General features: G+C 38.5%; 1 protein-coding gene across 2 annotated transcripts; it reads left to right on the top strand.

Moving 5' to 3' along the window:
• The first annotated feature begins 30 nt into the window (after positions 1–30).
• On the top strand, positions 31–19,802 carry herc3 (HECT and RLD domain containing E3 ubiquitin protein ligase 3). 2 transcript variants are annotated; one of them, XM_068322148.1, is made up of 26 exons: positions 31–106; positions 1,909–2,254; positions 3,236–3,395; positions 3,707–3,783; positions 3,960–4,181; positions 4,563–4,654; positions 4,879–5,009; positions 5,703–5,851; positions 5,945–6,018; positions 6,804–6,928; positions 7,080–7,139; positions 9,311–9,422; positions 10,636–10,825; positions 11,531–11,694; positions 11,787–11,900; positions 12,069–12,095; positions 12,184–12,282; positions 12,394–12,564; positions 12,655–12,798; positions 12,891–13,057; positions 13,588–13,654; positions 13,928–14,010; positions 14,086–14,124; positions 15,982–16,165; positions 17,311–17,413; positions 17,662–19,802. In XM_068322148.1, exons 2-26 carry the CDS (start codon positions 2,032–2,034, stop codon positions 17,868–17,870), a joined length of 3,186 nt encoding a protein of 1,061 aa, XP_068178249.1. In that variant the 5' UTR covers positions 31–106; positions 1,909–2,031; the 3' UTR covers positions 17,871–19,802. The 2 variants fall into 2 exon arrangements, with proteins under 2 accessions (XP_068178249.1, XP_068178250.1); XM_068322149.1 differs by lacking the exon at positions 14,086–14,124.
• The last annotated feature ends 374 nt before the right edge of the window (positions 19,803–20,176 follow it).

Genomic DNA, 20,176 nt, shown 5'->3' with positions numbered 1-20,176 from the left:
GCTGTTCTGCATGTTAAGACAAGTGACGTAGAAGCCTTGATACTTCCGGGTCTGTTTTCGAAGCTGAAACGAAACTGGAGACACATTGTAGAATGCATCTGTACAGGTAAATAATATTGTTACATACATGGAAGAATGTATATCATTTTACAAGTTTTCCTGTATTTTATTCATCGGTTAGCCAGTTAATTTCTATTTTCTTTTGCGATAAGATGATAGTAATCGATGCGCTAGCTTACCAAGGTTAATCAGCTAACTATAAGATTTAAAAGTGACTGTGGGTCGTAATGCTGTCTGTTTCATTTCCTTTTTGAACTGCTCAAACAGCTAATGTCATATATTGTGCAGACATGTAGCAACGCCTGCTTATTGTTATCCATGTCTACATAACGCAAACATTAGCCACTCCTCTTCCTCTATAAACAGCAAGCTAACGTGACATGTCCTTAACACAGGGGCAGGACCAGGAAGGCGATAGTTAGCACAGAAACTGGTCGTTTAGCAGGATTCAAAATGTGCCTTTTGTCCCATTTTATTTCTGAGAAACACTGGTCACACGCATGTTTCGCTGTTGTTTATGAGTGTAATAGCAAGCTGATACGAGCTATAATAATTATTTATGTATTATTTATTATTTATTTATATGTTGACGTCACTGTGCTGACTGGTCGGTATTTTTTCTGGTCATTAGTTACTCTCATCTAAATGTTGCTGTCAAAATAAAAGTCCCACCAACATATGTGTAGGTTATGATCACAATTCTGTGTCAAATTGGAAGTAAACGTATTCACCCCCATTGTATTCCAGATTTATTGGCAAAATATACTGTTAAGCTGTTGTTGACAATAATCTAGTCCAAAAAGAACTGGCAAGCATTTTCCCTAAATAAAACAATTAATACTGAGTAATGTAACATTAAATACTGTTCAGTTGAAAATGTCATCTGACTTTATTGATATGACTGTCTTAATAAGGGTGACATAAATATTTACTTTTATTTTGCATAAATTTATTTTATGAATGCTATTATGACTTATTGTTGTTTCGTAACATTTTTGAAAAAAAAGAAGAAAAAAAAGAAACAGGAAACCATTATTTGCCAGAGCTCAAGTAGATGGTTTGTCCAGACAAAATCCAAACATTTACTTGTGTAAGTACACACATTTCAGAAGTTAAAATCAGTTCTGTTTTTAATTTCTGTAAACATTTAATCAATTGAATCCATTATCCAAATAATTCTTAAATAATTATCTGTCAACTGACTGAGTTATTTGATAAGGTAATATAGCTCGGCGTAGTGGTAAATTTTCAATGTTGATCATATATTTAATTTATTATCTTTTAGTCATCAGTGGTGTGAACAGGTCCGATGGATGTAAAAATCATCAAATTGGTGTCTGATATCTAAAGTTTGGCCAGGGTCTTCTTGGATATAAATTAACATGTTCCATGCAAATCCAAATTTCACTTTTTGTTGTCTGTCTCTGGATGTATAAAATATTAATTTTCTCTTATTAGTATCAGATTTATTAGTCAAATACATGTAAATATGGACTAAGGAATTGAGCTCAGTTTTATGTTACCCTCTTTTTTAATCTGCATACATTTGTTTGGTACCCTTGACTAGCTCTGTCAGTAACAAGCATGCAGCACATGTGGACTGGACATTGGACTAGTTTGAGCTGTTTAAAGCTGGGATTACAGTGACAAGTTATTTAAACACAGTACCTGTTCTGCTGCTATACTTCTTACATCATACAGTCACGTAGCCACACCCATCTCTTGACAGTCTTTACACGGAAATAATAGCAGGGGTTCATACATAAAACAGAGTGATCTGTAATGTATTTTAATGCAGAAAAAAAGAAAAGAATTTACAGATTACTCAGTTGTTTTTGTTCTTTCCAGGCTCGGAATCTGCGCAAAGAGGAGAAAGTGGAGCTCCTCTCAAGCCTGAATATTTTTTGTCCTCCAACTGGCCATCACCACTTCCTCCTTAGTTTGGTGCTCAACGCCGCTCCTCTTCCCAGGATGCTTTGCTGGGGGAATGCAAAAGATGGGCAGTTGGGTATTGGTGGTGAGAGGAACCCTTTGTTTGAACCAAGGAACTGTGATGTGTTCAGTGGCAGGGGACTGAAAGAGGTATCCTGTGGAGGGCAGCACTCCATGTTTCTGCTGCACGATGGTAGTGTGTACACATGTGGCTCTAACAGCTGTGGACAGCTGGGGCACGACAAACTTGGGACTTCCCCAGGTAAGATTTCTTGTAGACAACAGCTTGGCTGTGACTTAACCATTATAAATTGTAGCTTGTTGCACCAAGTTGCAGAATTAAATTCAGTTGTGTGTGTGGAAAGTTTCACACGGATATGAGATCATGACTAATTCTTGAATCAATGGATTTTTCCCTCAAGTTTCTGTTAAAATTGTGCAAATGTGAACGGTTCCTAGAACATTCATTGCAGTTCTAGCAACTGATCCCTTGACATTTCATTCAGGTCCATCAACCGGCCAATTTTTTTTATTAACTTATCGTGTAAAAATAATGTCATTCCTTTCTCACTCTGCTGTTGTTTGTTTTTGGTGCTAATGTTATTGTGCTTACATGCTGATCCTGCAAAACATCAGCACAAAAGCATTACTGTTATTATTGTAAGCATATTATTTAGCTCAGAGTAAAACTGTGTATGCTTTTTTGTTGTTGTGTGTTTGTGTAAGTGTGTTGGTGGACCTGTAATAGCACTGAATAAATTTAGGTCACCTTGAGCAAATAAATAAATAAATAGACTAATATAGAAGCAGTTTATTGAATATAAAAAATCTTCAGGCTGTTGCTGTAACATTACACATTTCTCACTGTAGAAGAAGCAAAATATCATCCTAAAATATAAACCGTTAAGACCAATTTCATAGCAAGAAACCATGTAGGAATCAAGCATATGATTACAATGAGTGACAGTTTGAACACTGTGGTCTCCTCACACTTACTACTTATGACACTTCTGTTTTTTCTATGACTCTTTCTCACTTACCTTTTCTCTAAGCCTGAAAGCATGAAGTTGAAGTTCTAGCTTCTACATCTCAGGTCTTACTCTGATTTTACATAAAACACACAACTGTTTGCTTCCTAGGATGTTTTAACCAAAGTTAAGATTTTATGCACTTTGATATTTTTTATTTTTGTTATTGTATTTCACAAACACGCCAAGCCCTGAGCTCGGTCTCCTCTCCGCAGAGCTGGTGGGAGCTCTGGATACACAGAAGATCATGATGGTGTCGTGTGGTCGGGCCCATTCTATGGCTGTGAATGAGCAAGGTCAATTGTTTGCGTGGGGAGCTGACGAGGGGGGCCAGCTTGGCCTGGGTACTGCAGAGGTAGCTGTTCGAATCCCAAGGTGACGTAGCATACCATAGGCGGAGTCAAGCTTTTACCTTGACAGAAGAAAGTTATGAAAGAGTGAAGATTTGCAGTTTGTTTTACGTGCTTTACAAAAGGGGTGCTCAAGCTACGGGTCTCTATTTGGATCCATTCACAATCAAAATGTAAAGAAACAATCATAGTGTATCAACAAATCTATTTAGCTTGAATAAACTACTATGTGTATGAGAGGGAAACCTTCAGAATTGTGGAATAGTAGTTTTAATCAGTCATGCTGCTATATATTAGTGAAAACTCTTCGTGTTATCATATCTTTTCTTCCCCTAGGTTAATCAAAAAGCTCTGTGACCACCGGATCTCTCAAGTTATGTGTGGGAATCAGCACTGCATTGCACTTTCTAGAGGTGTGAAAGACACACTGTCTCCATAATTCCTGTAATACATGTCCACACTCTACTTACAGGACAATGCATGATACATTGTGATTAGGGACACGGTGATTGTCTTTGTACTATATTATGGAGGTAATCACTGTAGATGTACAGTGGACAGTTTTGATTCTCTGTACCTGTTGTTTTAGATGGCCAGCTGTTCACATGGGGTCAAAACACCAATGGTCAGCTTGGTCTGGGGAAAGGAGAGCCCGGCAAGCCATTCCCTCATCCCCTCAAGTCTCTGGCTGGAATTCCTTTGGCCAAGATAACAGCCGGAGGAGACCACAGCTTTGCTCTGTCCTTGTCTGGAGCTGTGTTTGGTTGGGGCAAAAACAAAGCTGGTCAGTTGGGTCTCAATGATAAACAAGGTAATAATCTGGTTAGAATGAGTTAACCAGAAACTGCAATTTAAAAGAGCTTGAGGAAGTGTTATAATTTTGAATCTGTATTGTACAGTGTATTTTTCGGAATAATATTTATATAGATTCAACGGTGCATGCAGCGCTTGTCTTTTTGACAATTTATTTCCTATACATCAACTGCTTCAGCGTAGCACAGGAGTGAAGTGTGTCATGTTTTTATAAAATATGGTTACTGTGAACACTGATAGTAGAAAGAGTGAATAAATACCATTACTTTTTTTATTAGAATAAAAAAAGCATATTTCCATTCACTTGTAAATGAAACTACAGTATTAGTGTTGAAGAAGGGTCAAACCCGTTTGTGGTTTTTTTCTTTCTCTTCCTCAGATCGTGCCGTTCCGTGCCATATAAAATTTTTGAGATCTCAAAAAGTTGTTCATATCAGCTGTGGTGAGGAACACACGGCAGCCCTCACAAAGGTATGGACATACATAAAACACTACTTACGCCTTTTAACTATAATTTTCACAATAATCTTAGCAAATCTTCCTTCAAACAGATCTTTAAAGTTTTAGCCTGCTTAACTATACCTTCAGATTTCAGATACTTATTGACCTTTATTTACCTTATGCCTGTTTTTACTGTAAAACAAATCTCTCGCAAAAGGTTGAAGCTATTCTGACCTGTGTTGTCTCTCTGGCAGGATGGTGGTTTGTTTACATTTGGTGATGGCTCCTGGGGTCAGCTGGGTCACGGCTCCACCAATAGTGAGCTTTTACCAAGACGAGTGCTGGAGCTTATGGGCACTGAGGTGTCTCAGATCACCTGCGGCAGGTACTGTCCATTCTAAACTGATGCAATGCAAACTAGAACCAAGACAGTCAGAGACTGCAACATCCCGCGATTTACTCTGACCTACTTTCAGGGTAGGTCAGTGCTTTGATCTACGGTCTTATTCATACTGACCTTCTCCCTCATCTTTCTATCTTATCCGGTTCCTGAGTGTACAAAAGTTGAAATTTGACCATTAACCTAGTTTTCTCAAGGTCAAGGTCATCATCTCATTTCAATCCTCTTTGCCAGCCTGAGTAATGTGCTTTTTGTTTCATCTTTCTATCTGCAACGTTTGCAAATATTTTAGTGGACATACGAACAGACGAACGAACACATGAACATTGACAATTACAATACATCACCGCTTTGAAGCGGGATGTAATCAGCGTGTCTTCCTTTAGAAGCTTTAATTAATCTAAAATGCTTTTAAGATAATTAAGATCATTTTTTTCGTTTTTGTTTTAGTCCTTCATTAAAATAAATTAACTACAACCTCATCACCTGACTTCCTAAAATGTCTGTGTGTGATATGCATGTAGACAATCTGTCCCCAGACTCAGCATCAACAAAATTAAGTTTAAAAAAGCACAAATTAACAGCAGAATTATTACGTTGGCTTATTAATGCAAAGTGCAGAGAGGATGACTTTGTCTGACTGGGTCATAACTCGTGCTGATTTTTTTATTTTGTCAGGCACCACACGCTGGCATTTGTGCCTTCCTCTGGTGTGGTGTATGCATTTGGTTGTAACAGCTATGGCCAACTGGGCACAGGAATATGGGGAGATGCCAGGAGCCCATTTCCTGTCAAAGCTAGTTTCCTGACTGGAAAGCTCCACACTGGTTAGCTGAAATGGAAATTAAAAAATTAAAGTTGGAACTGGTAAAAACACAGGGATGCTAAAGTGCACTTTTTTTTGTTTTTTTGTTTGCTAGGATCAAAACAACATCGACTGACCAAAATCATCTGTGGAGGGGACCATAGTGTGTTATTGTACTCCGATGAACAGGTTTGTGATTCGATTAAAGCTTCTGTCTAAAGTGGGTTTCCTTTGAGTATTTATGACATCATACAGTATGTGTCAGCTGATTTCAAACCTACTATAAACATTTCGGGTTAATTGGCCAGCTTCAGTGGGTGTGAGTGTGTGCATGCGTGTTTGTCTGGCAGTGCACCCAGAGTTTCCCCCGCCTCACGCCTAAGCCAGCTGGGATAGGCTCCAGCCCCCTGTGACCCGCGGCAGTGGACAAAGCGGTAGAAGATGAATGAATGAATATAACCAGTTCTCTTTCTGCCCCTGCTGTTAGTCCCCCCAGTTTTTATAATCCAAAACATTTGCATTTGCTGAAACCATTATTAAGCATATTAAGGCACAACATATGCATTTTTACTGTTTTCAAAGTTTACTGTAAAATATACTACTTATACTATGTGACCTTTGTTTGGTGGTTTGTCGTTTGATCAGTTCATAGTTTTTCCACTAGGGGGCATTTATGTCTAAGCTTTTAGTTTTTGCAGCACGTTGGCACTGAGATATGAGGGAGGCATTTACTCACAGTCCTTTAGATCTCCTGCCAATTTTCAGGAATGTGCACTGATTAAGATATAGCACACATTCAGCCTCTACAGGATAAATATTGAGACCTTAGGTGTGGTACATTTACTTTATGTTCACTGACGAAAATGACTCAACCCAGACTGTTTTTGTGCTGAGCTGGGACACACATGGTTAGTGGAAGGATTAATGTTCGTGACGTTGTCATTATGTTTTCTCTGTTTGCTTTCTTCCTGCAGAGTTGTGTTCAGCCAGAAGACTTCAGAATGATTAACATCAATAAATCAATATCGCCCATTGATCATGACAGATTGAATTCATGGAGATTAAAACTATTGTACAGCACAGACTCTAGTGTCACAAAGTAAGTCCAGAAATAAAAGCTTCCACAGTAATTAAAACATATGAATCTGTACTGTAAAAGTGTTCATTATCCTGTTGTCAAGTATTTATTCTGATTTTACTTGGTAATACTTTTATTCTCAATGGTCTCTCTGTCATCTTTTCATACATAGTGACATCATCATTCAGCTCTCCTCTGCAGCTTGTTGGAACGCCAGCTTCTTGGACCAAAGGTTTGTAACGGCATGCTTACAAGGACTAGAAAATACCAGTAGATATATTCCACTGTATTTTCTTTGGAAATACTGCGCATTTCACTCCCTACATCCAACGCCTGCACTTACTAATAGGATTGGACAGAAAGCAGATATGGTAATCTAATAAATGAAATAAACAAATGTTCCTTACCCAATTGCATTATATCATTAAGGCCCTTTGGTATGTTTCACAAGTCTGTGACTTTAGTAGTTTCACCATGGAGGCATTTCCCCTTTGAAAACCTGCAGTAACACTAATATTTTCACATTTATTAACGAGAGTATCCTGATATTAACAGCAGCATCTATTATTCAAGCTTTGGAGTAAGAGAAATTAATTTTTTTTAAAAAGCGCTTTAAATATCATCTGGGTTAAATGTAAATATTCAATTTTAAACACAATTTATTCGCTTTAGTTGAGTTTGTTCAAGTGAATTAGTCATATTATCACTATTGATAGGCAGCGACATACTGGGTGCCTCAATTTCTGCTTTCAGGACAAATATTTAAAATTAAGCAAATATTTTTCTGCATACTATACCTGAGTATTTCAGTATCTCAATACAATTTTATTTAAATAGGTGTTGTATGCAGAAAAAGGTTTGCTTTTTTGTCCGTTGTATCTTTTGCAAAGAATTAGCAGAGCACAAGCACGGGATCTTTGGACTTATTTCAGGAACGTGACAGTTGGCACAGACTGTATTTATTATGCTCAGCTTCAAAACCACATTGAATCTCTTTTAGTACAGCACACAGCCAGTCTGTATGTCACACTGGTGAATGTGAGTAGGTAACTTGATTTATAACCCTTACCAATCACATGACTTCCACAAGGCAAGGCACGACACTTCTACCTTAAGAAGCAGATTGTCAGAATTGTTTTAGAAGTAATTATGACTTATTCTGTGTTATGACTGAATAACTAATGTTATCAGTTCATTTCCCTTTTTATTTTTCTGTTATAAGAGCTAGACAGACATGTTTAGGATTCTTTGGCCTTGACAGTGGTCTATAGAGTTCATTTCCAGTTCACTGAGTTTTGTCAGAGTCATTCAGTGACTTGGCGTTCTTCTCAGATGTGTATCCAACTTGAATAAAGAATAAATATATATTATGCAACCACACTGACGTGGCTGAATGCATAATACCTTTTGTAAGCGAAACTCTTGAACTGATTCACTTATGTAACATTATCACAGAATGTTGTCTCATGCAACAAAAGTCACTGATCAACAGCGGTGGGAAAGATGCTTTGCGTCTGGTCACTGACTTCTGTGACACTCCAGATTTGTCTGACCATCAGCAGATACTTATCGTCTGTGGGGAATGAACTGTGGAGGCTATCAGGGTGGAAAACAGACGTCTGGATAGAACATGAGTACTTAATACTGCTAATAAAAGCCGAAACTCATCAGTTACTCTAACTAGCAAACACTTCTGATCAATTTTAAGATGAAGCAAATATACCTAATAGTCTGTTTGAAAATAAATTGGTTCTTAAATATATCTAACTATATCATTGTGATTTAGGCTTGACAAATGAATGAAGCTGCGATGTTTCAAAGATTTTCATACAAAAATGGAACAAAATGGAAATGAATTGTTCTCTAAACCTGAAAAACACATGTCAAAATAGTTTAAAACTGCAATCATGCATTAAAATTGGTGATTGATAAATAATATACAAGTACAATAAAGAAACTGAAGTTCACTTCAGACTTTTTGCCGTCTTCATTGTATTTTTGATACATTTTGGATTGAGAGCTGCTAAACTGTTTTTTTACCTTCCCAGTTTTTCTCTGAATTAGGTCGCTCATCCTCACAGTTTACGATCTGCATCAGCTTTGTTTGTTTGGTGTACACAAGATCACATGTCTCCAAAAGATCAGATCAAATTTCTCTTGTGTTATTGCTAAATAAAAGCTGATGTATAAGAACGTGAAAGCTTACAGTATAAACAGTTCCTGCCCTTCATGCTGGCTGACCTGCAACCTGGCAGGTTGAGTGTTTATTCGACGAAACATTTTCCTTTTACCTCAAGGGTTTCCACAAAGTTCCTGAACCTGACCTCTGACCTGTCCATATCCTGTTTGTGATTGCTGAGACGTCAGAGATAATCCGCATACGATCCTGTTTGTTTTTTTCAGTGACGATGTCCACTTCAAGACCAACTCAAAGATCCCAGGCATTGATCTTAACTCTGTTAGATCACTGTTTGCAACGCTCAGCACGCCAGGTTTCTCTGGGCTTCTGGAGCAGGTACAGTATGTTGCTATACGTTTATAAGATCATATTTTTATTTTCTCTCAAACACTTGTATTCCAGGGATGGAAATATGTAGCACTACTTTGTTCATGAGATAAATAATGGTTTTAAATAATAAATGCGGCTGCATTAGTTGAAGTTCCACTCAGTCATTCCTAATGATTGGGTTTTCACAGCGGCATTAATTAGTAGTTTAATAATAAATCATGATATTGAAAATGCAGTCATTTGGATATGTTGAAAAAGGTTTCCTGTTTTTTTTTAGCACACATTGATGCACACTACATGCTCAGCAATAAATGGCGAACTCAGTCTGCAGGTAGCAGCTAAAGAGCCAAACATTCCCTTCAGGAGCTGATGGAGAACGAAACAAATCAAACATCTGAACATATGATATCCATCGGGTGGACAGAAGCTGTTCTCTGTCCCTGTTAATGTTACTCTGTGTCTGATGGATGTCTAAATGGGTATTTCTGAATGAACTGATTCAACGTATCAATGCATCGCAATCAATGCAAAGTATCAAATACAGCAGAAGCTACTGCGCATTAAAAGTTACAGTGGAAAAATTGCATAATATTCTAAATGCATGGTTGAATCGAAAAACATCCCAAAATGCAAAGTCATTTTGAGATGTGGCAATGTGTGTCCATGAATGTCACACAACAGAATGTGTTTGTTTTGATCTCATAGAACTCAGATTTGTAGTTTCCTGTTTTGGTTTTGTGTAGTCACAATGAAGCAGTTTTAGGAGGAACAGAAATTGTTACACAGTATTGGCTATCTAGCTTGTGGTCAGAGGAAAACATCTGTTGTATATGAATACTGTGCTTGTTTTGAAAGTACAAGAAGTCCTGCCACATATCCAAGGCACAAACTGCAGGACTGAGTCATAACCTCTAACATTAGCTCAGTAATGTTAGGTTTGGTTTTGTGCACCTACATGAATTATAATCTGTGTGTAGACTGAGGCCTCATTTCAAACCACTAAAAGCCTCTCCCATAATTTAGTGACTGATATTTTCCCCCTTTTGCTCAGTGGATCTAAAAAATCTCCCATGAATATATCTGGTTTATTTATCGAACCTTGTAGCTTTCAAACATAGCACACATTTCCAATGGTGTCTTCAATGTGACACTAAATACAGTTTCTTTGATCTGTCGCAATATATCTCCTCCCCCCTTCTATATCCTGGACTCTATTTAGGCCACAAAGAGTTTTGAGAGTCTGTTGATCCCCCAGCTGCCCTGCTCCCCTCCTGATGTCGAGGCCATGAGGATCTACCTCATCTTGTCCGAATTCCCAGCCATGCAGGACTCCAAGAACTACATCCGCCTCACCATCCCCCTCGCAATGGCTATCCTTCGCCTGGATGCCAACCCCAGCAAAGTATTGGGTATCATTCTTGCATGCACACTCTACATGCATCTAGTGACGATTAACAGAAAGTCCCATCATGTCAAAGCCTGTGGCGCCATGCAACTTCACATTACTTGACTCCTAACTCGTCATCTGCAGTACGTCAGCATCCGCATCTAAATCCACCTAAATCTACTGTGAAGTGTCTTCAAACAGTAACAGCTGCTGTGTTTAAAAGTTTAAAAGAGCTTCGACTGTGATTTTCCCATAGAGCTTTTTTCAGTAGGAGGTTAAGTGTGTTAAGGTTAAGGGGAATCAAAAACCATAAACCAGCAAAAGACGCCTTTAGATATTCTTTCCAAACCCTTTAAAAATTACGCAATATATTTTTGACAGTCTCACATCAAAGGTAGTCACTGTTTTGATATGTTTTTGAAAAGGGACAGAAATAATCGGGAGGAATTCAAACTCTTAATCTCTGTACCTGCGATCAATTTGTGAATGTTAAATTACTGGTTATGGAAAGATTGCTGACAAAACAGTCCTGGTACTTGTTCATACTTACAATCTAATCTGAAACAAACTTTTCATTACCTTTTTGTTGAAGCAAAATGCAACTTGACCATGTTAACTCATTAATATGCTACAACATAAACATACTAATACCTAGGATCACATTCAAAAATATTGTCATGTTTGATGTCGTCTCTCTAAACTGATCTGATCCTCTCTGTCCCTGCAGATAACTGGTGGTGTTTTGTGGACGGCAGCGTTTTTACCAGAATGGTCGACATGTACAAGAACATAGTTGTGTTTTTGCTAACAGGAGGCAAGACGCTACTCGTACCGGTCTTCTATGAGAACTACTTTGTTGCCACGCTAAGGCTGCTGGAGAAACTCCACAAGGTATCCAAACAGTTCACTTTTTAATGAAGGGAATGTGTCCTGGTTCTGGTCCTGACCTGTAGGCTCCTGGGACATTTGTCTCATGTCACCAGGTCAACCTAAAGGCCCAGCATGTGGAGTACAACCGCTTTTATATCCCTGACATAACCAGCCTGGTGGACATCCAGGAAGACTACCTCAAGTGGTTTCTGAGTAAAGCTGATATTGTGAGTTCTGGCTTTATATCGTTTTACACTGAACAGTGCATTTTATCTTTGTGTGTAAGTTTTCTAAAAGCCCTTGTAGCTCCTCAGTAATTGGAGCGATTTCTTTAACTTACTTCAATTTCAGTTCACTTCTGGTCAAAGAACATTTCTTTTTTTGTGTTTTTTTAGAAGATGGGATCATCCTCCCCTTCGCAGGTACTTATAAAGATCTAAAATGATGCTGTTGGTAGTCCTTTTTCATGTTATTAATACTGTTAGCATACACTGTTAATTTCCCTTGCAGAATGACTTTCCCTCAGTTAACCTATGTGCCTACCCATTCATACTGAATGCTCGAGCCAAGACAACCATGCTGCAAACAGATGCTGAATTGCAAATGCAGGTAGCTGTGTAAAAAAAACACATGAAGTTGGATTTAATGATTGAATTTAATGTCAAAGGTTAAAGGAAGACCTTTTTTCTACTTTTTTTGCATTTTCTGACCATTACAAAGATGGCAGTAAGTGGGGCAAACTTACACAATGTCTTCATGCTGCTCACACTGGAACCCCAGCTTGCGAGGAACCCTTACTTGGTGCTCCATGTGCGCAGGAACCATTTAGTCAGCGACACGCTACGTGAGCTCACCGTGTATTCAGATGTGGACCTGAAGAAACCACTCAAGGTGAGAGCTACACCTTTGATTCTGAAGGTCTACTACTGTTTTGTAATTGGTGTTCCATAAACCCTTCTACTGTGATCTAATTCCTTTTAGGTGATCTTTGATGGAGAGGAGGCTGTAGATGCAGGTGGAGTTACTAAAGAGTTCTTCCTACTACTCTTAAAAGAGTTGATGGATCCCATTTATGGGATGTTCACCCATCACAAAGAGTCAAACCTGCTGTGGTTCTCTGACAAAGTACGCTACCTGACAGTCAGCTTCAACTCGAAACAACATATAGCTGTTGGGACATTTCCTGATGTAACAGATACACATTCTCCTGTTTGTAGTGTTTTGTTGAGCAGAACTGGTTTCACCTGATCGGGATCATCTGCGGCCTCGCCATCTACAACGCCACGGTGGTGGACCTCCCCTTCCCTCTGGCTCTCTATAAGAAGCTACTTGATGTATCACCAACACTGGAGGACTTCAAGGAGCTGTCACCCACCGAGGCCAGGTAGCACGTCCTCCGAGTGTTACGGAATTCAACAACAATAGAGAACGTACTTCTTTTCTACTCTAAGATTGAAAGCTTCGACAAATAATTCATCTAGATTTTGTCTTTGTTAAAAAAAAACTTTTTGGAAGAATCACAAATGGGTAAAACAGAATCTTAAGCTGTAATGTCACAAGTGACCTACTGTATACCAAATGCTGTGCAACAGTGCTTGCTGTTTTTATTTTCTAATGCCATCTGAAATTGACTTGAATTTCAGAGCTGGGCCTGTAGTGTAACACAACCTTATACACATTTTTCTTTTACAAATGTGTACATAAAATTACATCAGCTGAATCAATCAGATCAAATATTTAGACAAGAATATTGGTTGTTTTTCCATTAACTAACATTTCCTTGTCATCTTCACATATTCCTTGAGTTTTGCTAATCATTATGATGTTCTTTGAAAGAAAAACACAAAAGTAAAGACAATGCTTCCAACCTTCACTGTTAATCACTTGTGTGTATTTTAATTTTTTCTTCTGAAGGAGTCTGCAACAACTCCTAGACTATGAAGGAGGTGATTTGGAGGACACATTTCTTCTCACCTTTGCCGTATGTACCAGTTATTACTGTTTTTTGTACTATGCTTTTTTTAATCTAAATGATATTCTGAGTATATTTATTAACACTCACTAGTTTTCTTTGACCATTCATTCGGAAGTAAGACAGTTATAAAGGGACTTTTTACTGTTACTGATCCCAAAACAAGTTCCATTATCTGAAATCTGTTGCATAATATGGAAATCCTTGACTTTCCACAACATCTACACGTCAGTGCTAAAATGATCTAAGTTACGGTCTGAGACTGTTGTGTTCACGTCTCAGATCACCAGAGAGAACTACGGAATGACAGAAGTCAAAGAGCTCGTCCCCGGAGGAGAAAACATCAGTGTGGACAAAAACAACAGGTAACACAGTTTTTGTTCATTGTGCAAATTAAACAGATGAAGTTTTTCTAACTTGTTTTTTTTTACATTGTGCAGGATTATGCAAAAATTATGTAATGGAGTTCATGAAATTTGGTGAGTCTTGTGGACAAATAGCCCGTGTTAAGTTTTGACCTGGATCTGGATAAAGGGGTCAACAAGATTCAGTTTTTCACATTGAAACATGGGGCTTAAGGGTTACTGTTAGATTTTAAAGAATAAACTCAGACATACAGTATGTCGAATGTTGGTGTCTGACTGGGCAATGTGACATGGATCCAAATGAAGATCTGGAACTTTAATTGTGGCTATGTGTTTGATTTGAAGCAAGTCTTGGTTGAACTCCAGGAGACTTGAGCCAAGTTGGACCTTGGAAGGTGAAGTTTAGAGTTTTGCTTAGCGCCACTAAACTCGTGTCCTCATTCAGCTGCCCCCCCCCCCCCCATTGCCTGTTCCTTGAGCCAAAGGTCATTTCTGTACGCACAACATAGAAAACAACGATTGATTTAACTATTTCAATCATTTATCTCCAGCACCAACCAACACACTGTCTCTTCAGTGTGTCCTTGTGCCGTCACATAGTTTCCAGTGTTGTGTGGAGAAGTTGTAGGGCGAGGTATATCAACATGTCTGGCTGCTGGTGCTTATCAGTGACTCAGGCTGCTCCTGCAAACCCCCCCAGTACTGTGATTATCACACTGTGATATCACAAACAAGAAGGTGATGTAACACACACAAACACACACTAAGGAGAAGTGTTATCTGGACTAAAGGTTCATCTGTCGGTCAGATGATTTCCTGCGATAGATTCTCTGTATTTCACAGTCAGTGTTTGTTAGCTGTGTGGGTGGGATCTACTTCATTGAACGATATTGATTCAAAGGTGTGGTATGATTATCAGTCGCACATCTTGTTTGTTTGCAGGACTGGTTTGTTTCTACAAGCTTCTGCAGGCTAAGGTTTCTGAAGCAGAGTAAAACAATCATTTTATGCATCTTGCTTCCTTATTTTCTCAAGTTTCCTATTTTAACCGGATGTTTTGGCAAACTGTAAAAGAGCAGGTCAGCATTTCTGAGGTTTTGTGGTAGTGAAGCAGTGAACTCTTAATCCTGTACGAGTAAAAGTAATGTCTGCTATTTTGTGTTTGCATGGTCATTTTATTGTGTGTCTCTCTTGCTTTTGTAAGTCTTGATCCAAGTCCCGCAAAGATTGTCTGTTTATTTTAGAGTTATGATTATAATATTTAAATAATATAAATAATAATAATTTTGTGGTGTACAGCAAAAGAGCATGAACAAGGTGCTCCATGACATTTCATATTTATGTTCAACTTATCAAATAAAGAGGAAAACTGTGCTTTCTATCAAAATAAAATTCAAATTCATTTACAGTGGATTGAACAATGATAATTCCAGTATTTTCCTAATATTTTGTGTCCAGTAGTTCTAAACGTTGTAAATCCTCCAGTGTAACTCATGACGGGCTTTTTTATTGCAGCAACATTTCATTCATTGGAAATATTCCAGATAATTCATTCATCAGTTGCATTTCTCTGTAAAATTTGAAACAAGCTTCACTAAGATTAAACGTAAACTTGAAGAGATTATTTGCTCTTCCGTCTGCTGTGAGGATGTAAAAAATACCTACAGGTTGTTTTTTTACATCACATGTCCTGGAAGGCAGTTGATTTAGAAATTAAAACTGTCTAAATAAAGAAGTTGTTTATGTCACACACACACACGCACGCATGCATGCACGCACACACACAGACACACACACAGAGAAACATTCGAGGACAGAGTGCTCATTCACTTTCCCACCCTGAATTCTGATTAAATACTTCTCGTATAAATGGATTCATGAAGACGCTGATGCCGGAAAAAATTCATGATAATAGGTTACTTAACCTTGATTTTGTGTGTGTGTGTGTGCCTGTGCATGTGCGTGTTTCAGGAAGGAGTTTGTTGAGGCCTACCTGCTCTATGTGTTCACAACTTCGGTGATTGAGCAGTACTCTGCCTTCTCGTCCGGCTTCCTGAAGGTGTGTGGTGGGGAGATCCTGTCGCTCTTCCAGCCCTCTGAGCTGATGGCCATGGTGGTTGGCAACAATAACTACAACTGGGAGGAGATGGAGAAGGTCAGTGTGTGGTCTTAGTCTCCATGCAGGACCTGACTGTAGACGTTCTGCAGCAGAACTTTGTCTTTTTGACACAATATAAATCTCATTCTTGGATTAGAAAGGGTAGAAATGTGACTTTCACATCATCGATATCGGATGACTAAATCACACTAGGTGATTAGCAGCATCACGTGACTCTTCGTGGTTACTTTCACCAAAAACACCTAATCTTGATCAGCTGTAGTTCTTTTTTCACGTTTAACACAGGAATATTTTCGGTTTTTATTTTGCACTTTAAATTCGGTTTTGGCCAAAGTGTTTGAAGGAAAGTGAAGGACTTCTGAGTAGCAGCCAGGAAGACATTGAGGTCATTGTTATCAAGTCGACTGACAACTGTAATAGTTGCATGTTGTCTGTATAGAAGAGAAGGGGCTAACCAGAACTTCAAGAAGAAAAGAGCTGAGACAGAACGGGACATAAGAGCAGTTGAGGCACAGACTGTCTGTCAGACCAGTTTGTATGAGTAGAGATGTCCGTGAATACAAAACAAAAGCCAGTGAATATAGTTTCATCTACTTTCTTCTTCCTCGTCACGCTGCCAGGTCCTGGCGGGTTGTAGCTCTGAACGGGAACAAAATGTCCTTGGCATTGTGTTCACATATTTTACTGGTGATGTTGATTCATTTGTGCGGTTGTTCGTCTGAACACATTAAACTTAATAAAGTTATCATGTTTTGTTATGTAGTCAATAGAGAAAAAGACATTGCAGGTTTTAACAGCACAACACTGTTTCGCAGCAATATTTGCTCAGATAGTTCCATCATATTAAAATGAAAACTTTTATTTTGTTCCTCATTACATTTTTAATGATTGTCTTCTTTTGTTAGTCACAACGACACAGCGCCACAAACAAGCAGCGTGTCACAAAGGCACGCTCACTATATAAATCAATCATAACCGACATAACACAACAACAAAAATAACAAAGACAAACAAATTGGTCAAAATAATTTGTTTCTAAGTCGTTCGACTGTACAGACATTCATGCATGTCTCTGAGGAATATGTCCTGATGAAAGTTGTATAACTTCTCTGCCAAAGAGGAAATGGTTGAGCAATGATGAACGTAGGAAAGTCTGTTCATCACATCTTCTGTGTTCGCAGAATGCCGTCTACAAAGGCGAATACACAGCCACTCATCCCACAGTCAGATTGTTCTGGGAGGTCTTCCACGAGTTCCCTCTGGAAAAGAAGAAGCAGTTCCTGTGTAAGCCCTTCATTTCACCACAGTCTGAAATGTGAACCTCCAGCTTTTTAAAACACCACCACAAATTGTAAAAGCATGTTAAACGCTCCTACCTGAGCTGAAGCCTGGATATGTGCGATGTTAACTAGAGAATTTTACCTGCTGAACTTAATGATTTGACTTCTGCGAACACAAATTAAATCACCTTTAGAAAATATGTCTGTTTTTAAATCTGATGTTTGGATTAAGTGATTGTCTCCTTCCTGCAGTGTTCCTGACCGGTAGCGACCGGATCCCCATCCACGGCATGGAGAGCATGCGGATCATCATCCAGTCCACCACCGCAGAGGAGCACTACCTGCCGGTGGCCCACACCTGCTACAATCTTCTCGACATGCCGTGCTACCAGACCAAAGACATCCTGCGCCATCGCCTCACTCGGGCCGTAGAGCAATACGAGGGCTTCAGTCTGGTCTGACGGGGTGATAATGCTTTAATGCACTTTAACAGCAATAAACCACCATGGGAGTGTCTAAGGGGAGCGATGTAGACATCGGGATGCTGAAAAGTCACTTCTTTCTATGCTCTTTCAAAATTCAAAGGGGCAGTTTGTAAGATATGACAAATACTTGAGTTGAATTTGATCAAATTATGATGAAAGAATCTGGAAGTAATGTTGATAAACGACAGCTTAGATGTCCAGTGGGTTCGTGTATTGGTTGCAGTTAGCATGTCTCCTGTCTGATTATCAGCTTGATTTCAAACACTAGTAAATTTTCATTAAATAAGCAAAGAAACAAAATATCATCAAAAACTCACACATTTATTTTAATTAATGACCTTAATAATACAACCATACACCATACTGAGGTCACACACTGCAACAAAAATAATATCAGCTCTAGAAATTAAATGAGACAATATTTTTGTCTCATTGTGTGCATAGTAATTTTTTTGTCTTTTGTTTGCGCAGTTGTGCATCTTTTCTATTCGACTCCTTAAATTCTATTTTGCACCTTTACAGACTTGTGTTATCTCGGGACAATGCATTTGCTTTTTGTTTTTAACAGAGTGGTTATTTTTGGACAAAGTATATATGTGTACATACTGTATGGATTTATGTAAAAAGCACTTTTAGAAAATATGTTTACCTGTGATGAAAGCTAAAAGATCTGGTGAATATTGAATATTATTTGTGACCCCTCTTCACTTATGAGCTGCAGATCACACAGTAGCAGAATTCATCTTCAACCTGCATTCATATGTTTTGCCTTCTACATCCAAATCCATATTTGAAGTGGTTGTTGTGTTTGTGCATGTTCAAATCATTGGCTTTATTACTGGACAATGTCAATCCAGCAGCTGGATTGTTTAGCTTAAACACAAAAGTACTGAAACAGTTGGAGAACTAGCCTCATTTATTGAATCAGTGACCCATCAGTTCAGGAAAAGTGTTTCTAGTAGGTCTATTTTTCCTCCAGGCTGTTTGGGGTTCAGAAATCGAGCTACATCTGGCCGACAGAAACTTATGTGTATTCATTTTTTATTAACTTTACCTCATATGCTGCCACCATAGTATTTAGACACGGTCACAAATGTAATGGATGTCCAAGATCACCAAACATCCTGAAATCTGGTGTTGCCTGGTAACTGCATGTTAAATGTCACATGATCATTTTCTCGCTATTGTTTTCAGTTTTTTTGTACCAACTAAACACATCAACACGTTAGCTATTGTACTTGCGGGATGCTAGTTGGCCAGAGCCGTTTCCAGTCTTCTAACGACATCAAGCCAACAAGCTGCTGGTATAGCTTTTATTTGTATGTTTCTGAAGTGCAGGTAATTGAATTGTGACACTTCTGGCAGGATCTTAAAACCAGCAGTGTGAGCAGAAGACCTGTTAAATAGTCTGTGGTTAGTTAGTGGATCTATCATATCATAGCAGCACTTAAACCTTTGAATCCAGAATGGTGTTTAATGTGTTGGCATAATTGTGTGAAATGGTTTTGCATAGATATATTTTTTATATATATATATATATTTAATATGTTAAAAGCGACATGCTGACTGACGGGTCGCTCTGACACATCCGTCAAGCAATAATCTGAAACCGCCAGGTGCTGGGTTATTCTAGGTTCTCTAATATTGGACTCTTCTAAGATGCACAGCCTCTTGCTTGGCTTTATACCGCATGTCAACACATATCTTACTCGTTTTATCAATAATTTTCCAAATAAAGCTGACTTCTCCCGAAGATTTTAACCCTATGCAAAAGTTTATGCAGCCCCATTTATTCTTTGCATCTTTTAATGGGCTACTTAAATGTGACTTTCTCCATATTCGCCCTGAAATGTACACAAAGCTCTGTTCAAGGCAACTTTTTCATTAAAACAAGACAATGTAAAGTCACATCCTGTTCTTCCTGATTGCATAATGACAGAAATATGACTGCTGTCAGTGTGTGTGTGTCTGTGTTCCAGTGTGAATCAGAAACTTCTCCCTATATGTCCACAAAGAACCTTGAGATGAGTTTAAAAAAAAAAAAATCAATTCCCATATTCTGGCTGGTTAACATCCAAACAATTTACTGGAATTTAATTGCAGTGTTCATCTTCAATAAATGTGAGTTTAGACACAGATTGGATGGAAGAGCTGCAGATACTAGAATAGAAACAGTCCAAACGATTCGTTCAGGGGCATGCGTACATCACGGCATGTTCCTGGAGCTTTGTCAAGTTAGTTGTAGATAAAAGGTGTGAATTAAAGTAGTATAAGCACCGTTT

Source organism: Antennarius striatus, chromosome 8 (genome assembly GCF_040054535.1).
Source record: "Antennarius striatus isolate MH-2024 chromosome 8, ASM4005453v1, whole genome shotgun sequence".
Lineage (NCBI taxonomy): Eukaryota > Metazoa > Chordata > Actinopteri > Lophiiformes > Antennariidae > Antennarius > Antennarius striatus.
This window is presented reverse-complemented; position numbering and strand designations above follow the sequence as displayed.

Bases quoted from the DNA above. Each gene is read 5' to 3' on its own strand.
- herc3 (XM_068322148.1), top strand. From the start codon at position 2,032: ATGCTTTGCTGGGGGAATGCAAAAGATGGGCAGTTGGGTATTGGTGGT. The intron at 3,784-3,959 runs GTGTGAAAGACA...CTGTTGTTTTAG, and splicing joins CTGCATTGCACTTTCTAGAG to ATGGCCAGCTGTTCACATGG. The intron at 12,565-12,654 runs GTGAGAGCTACA...AATTCCTTTTAG, and splicing joins ACCTGAAGAAACCACTCAAG to GTGATCTTTGATGGAGAGGA.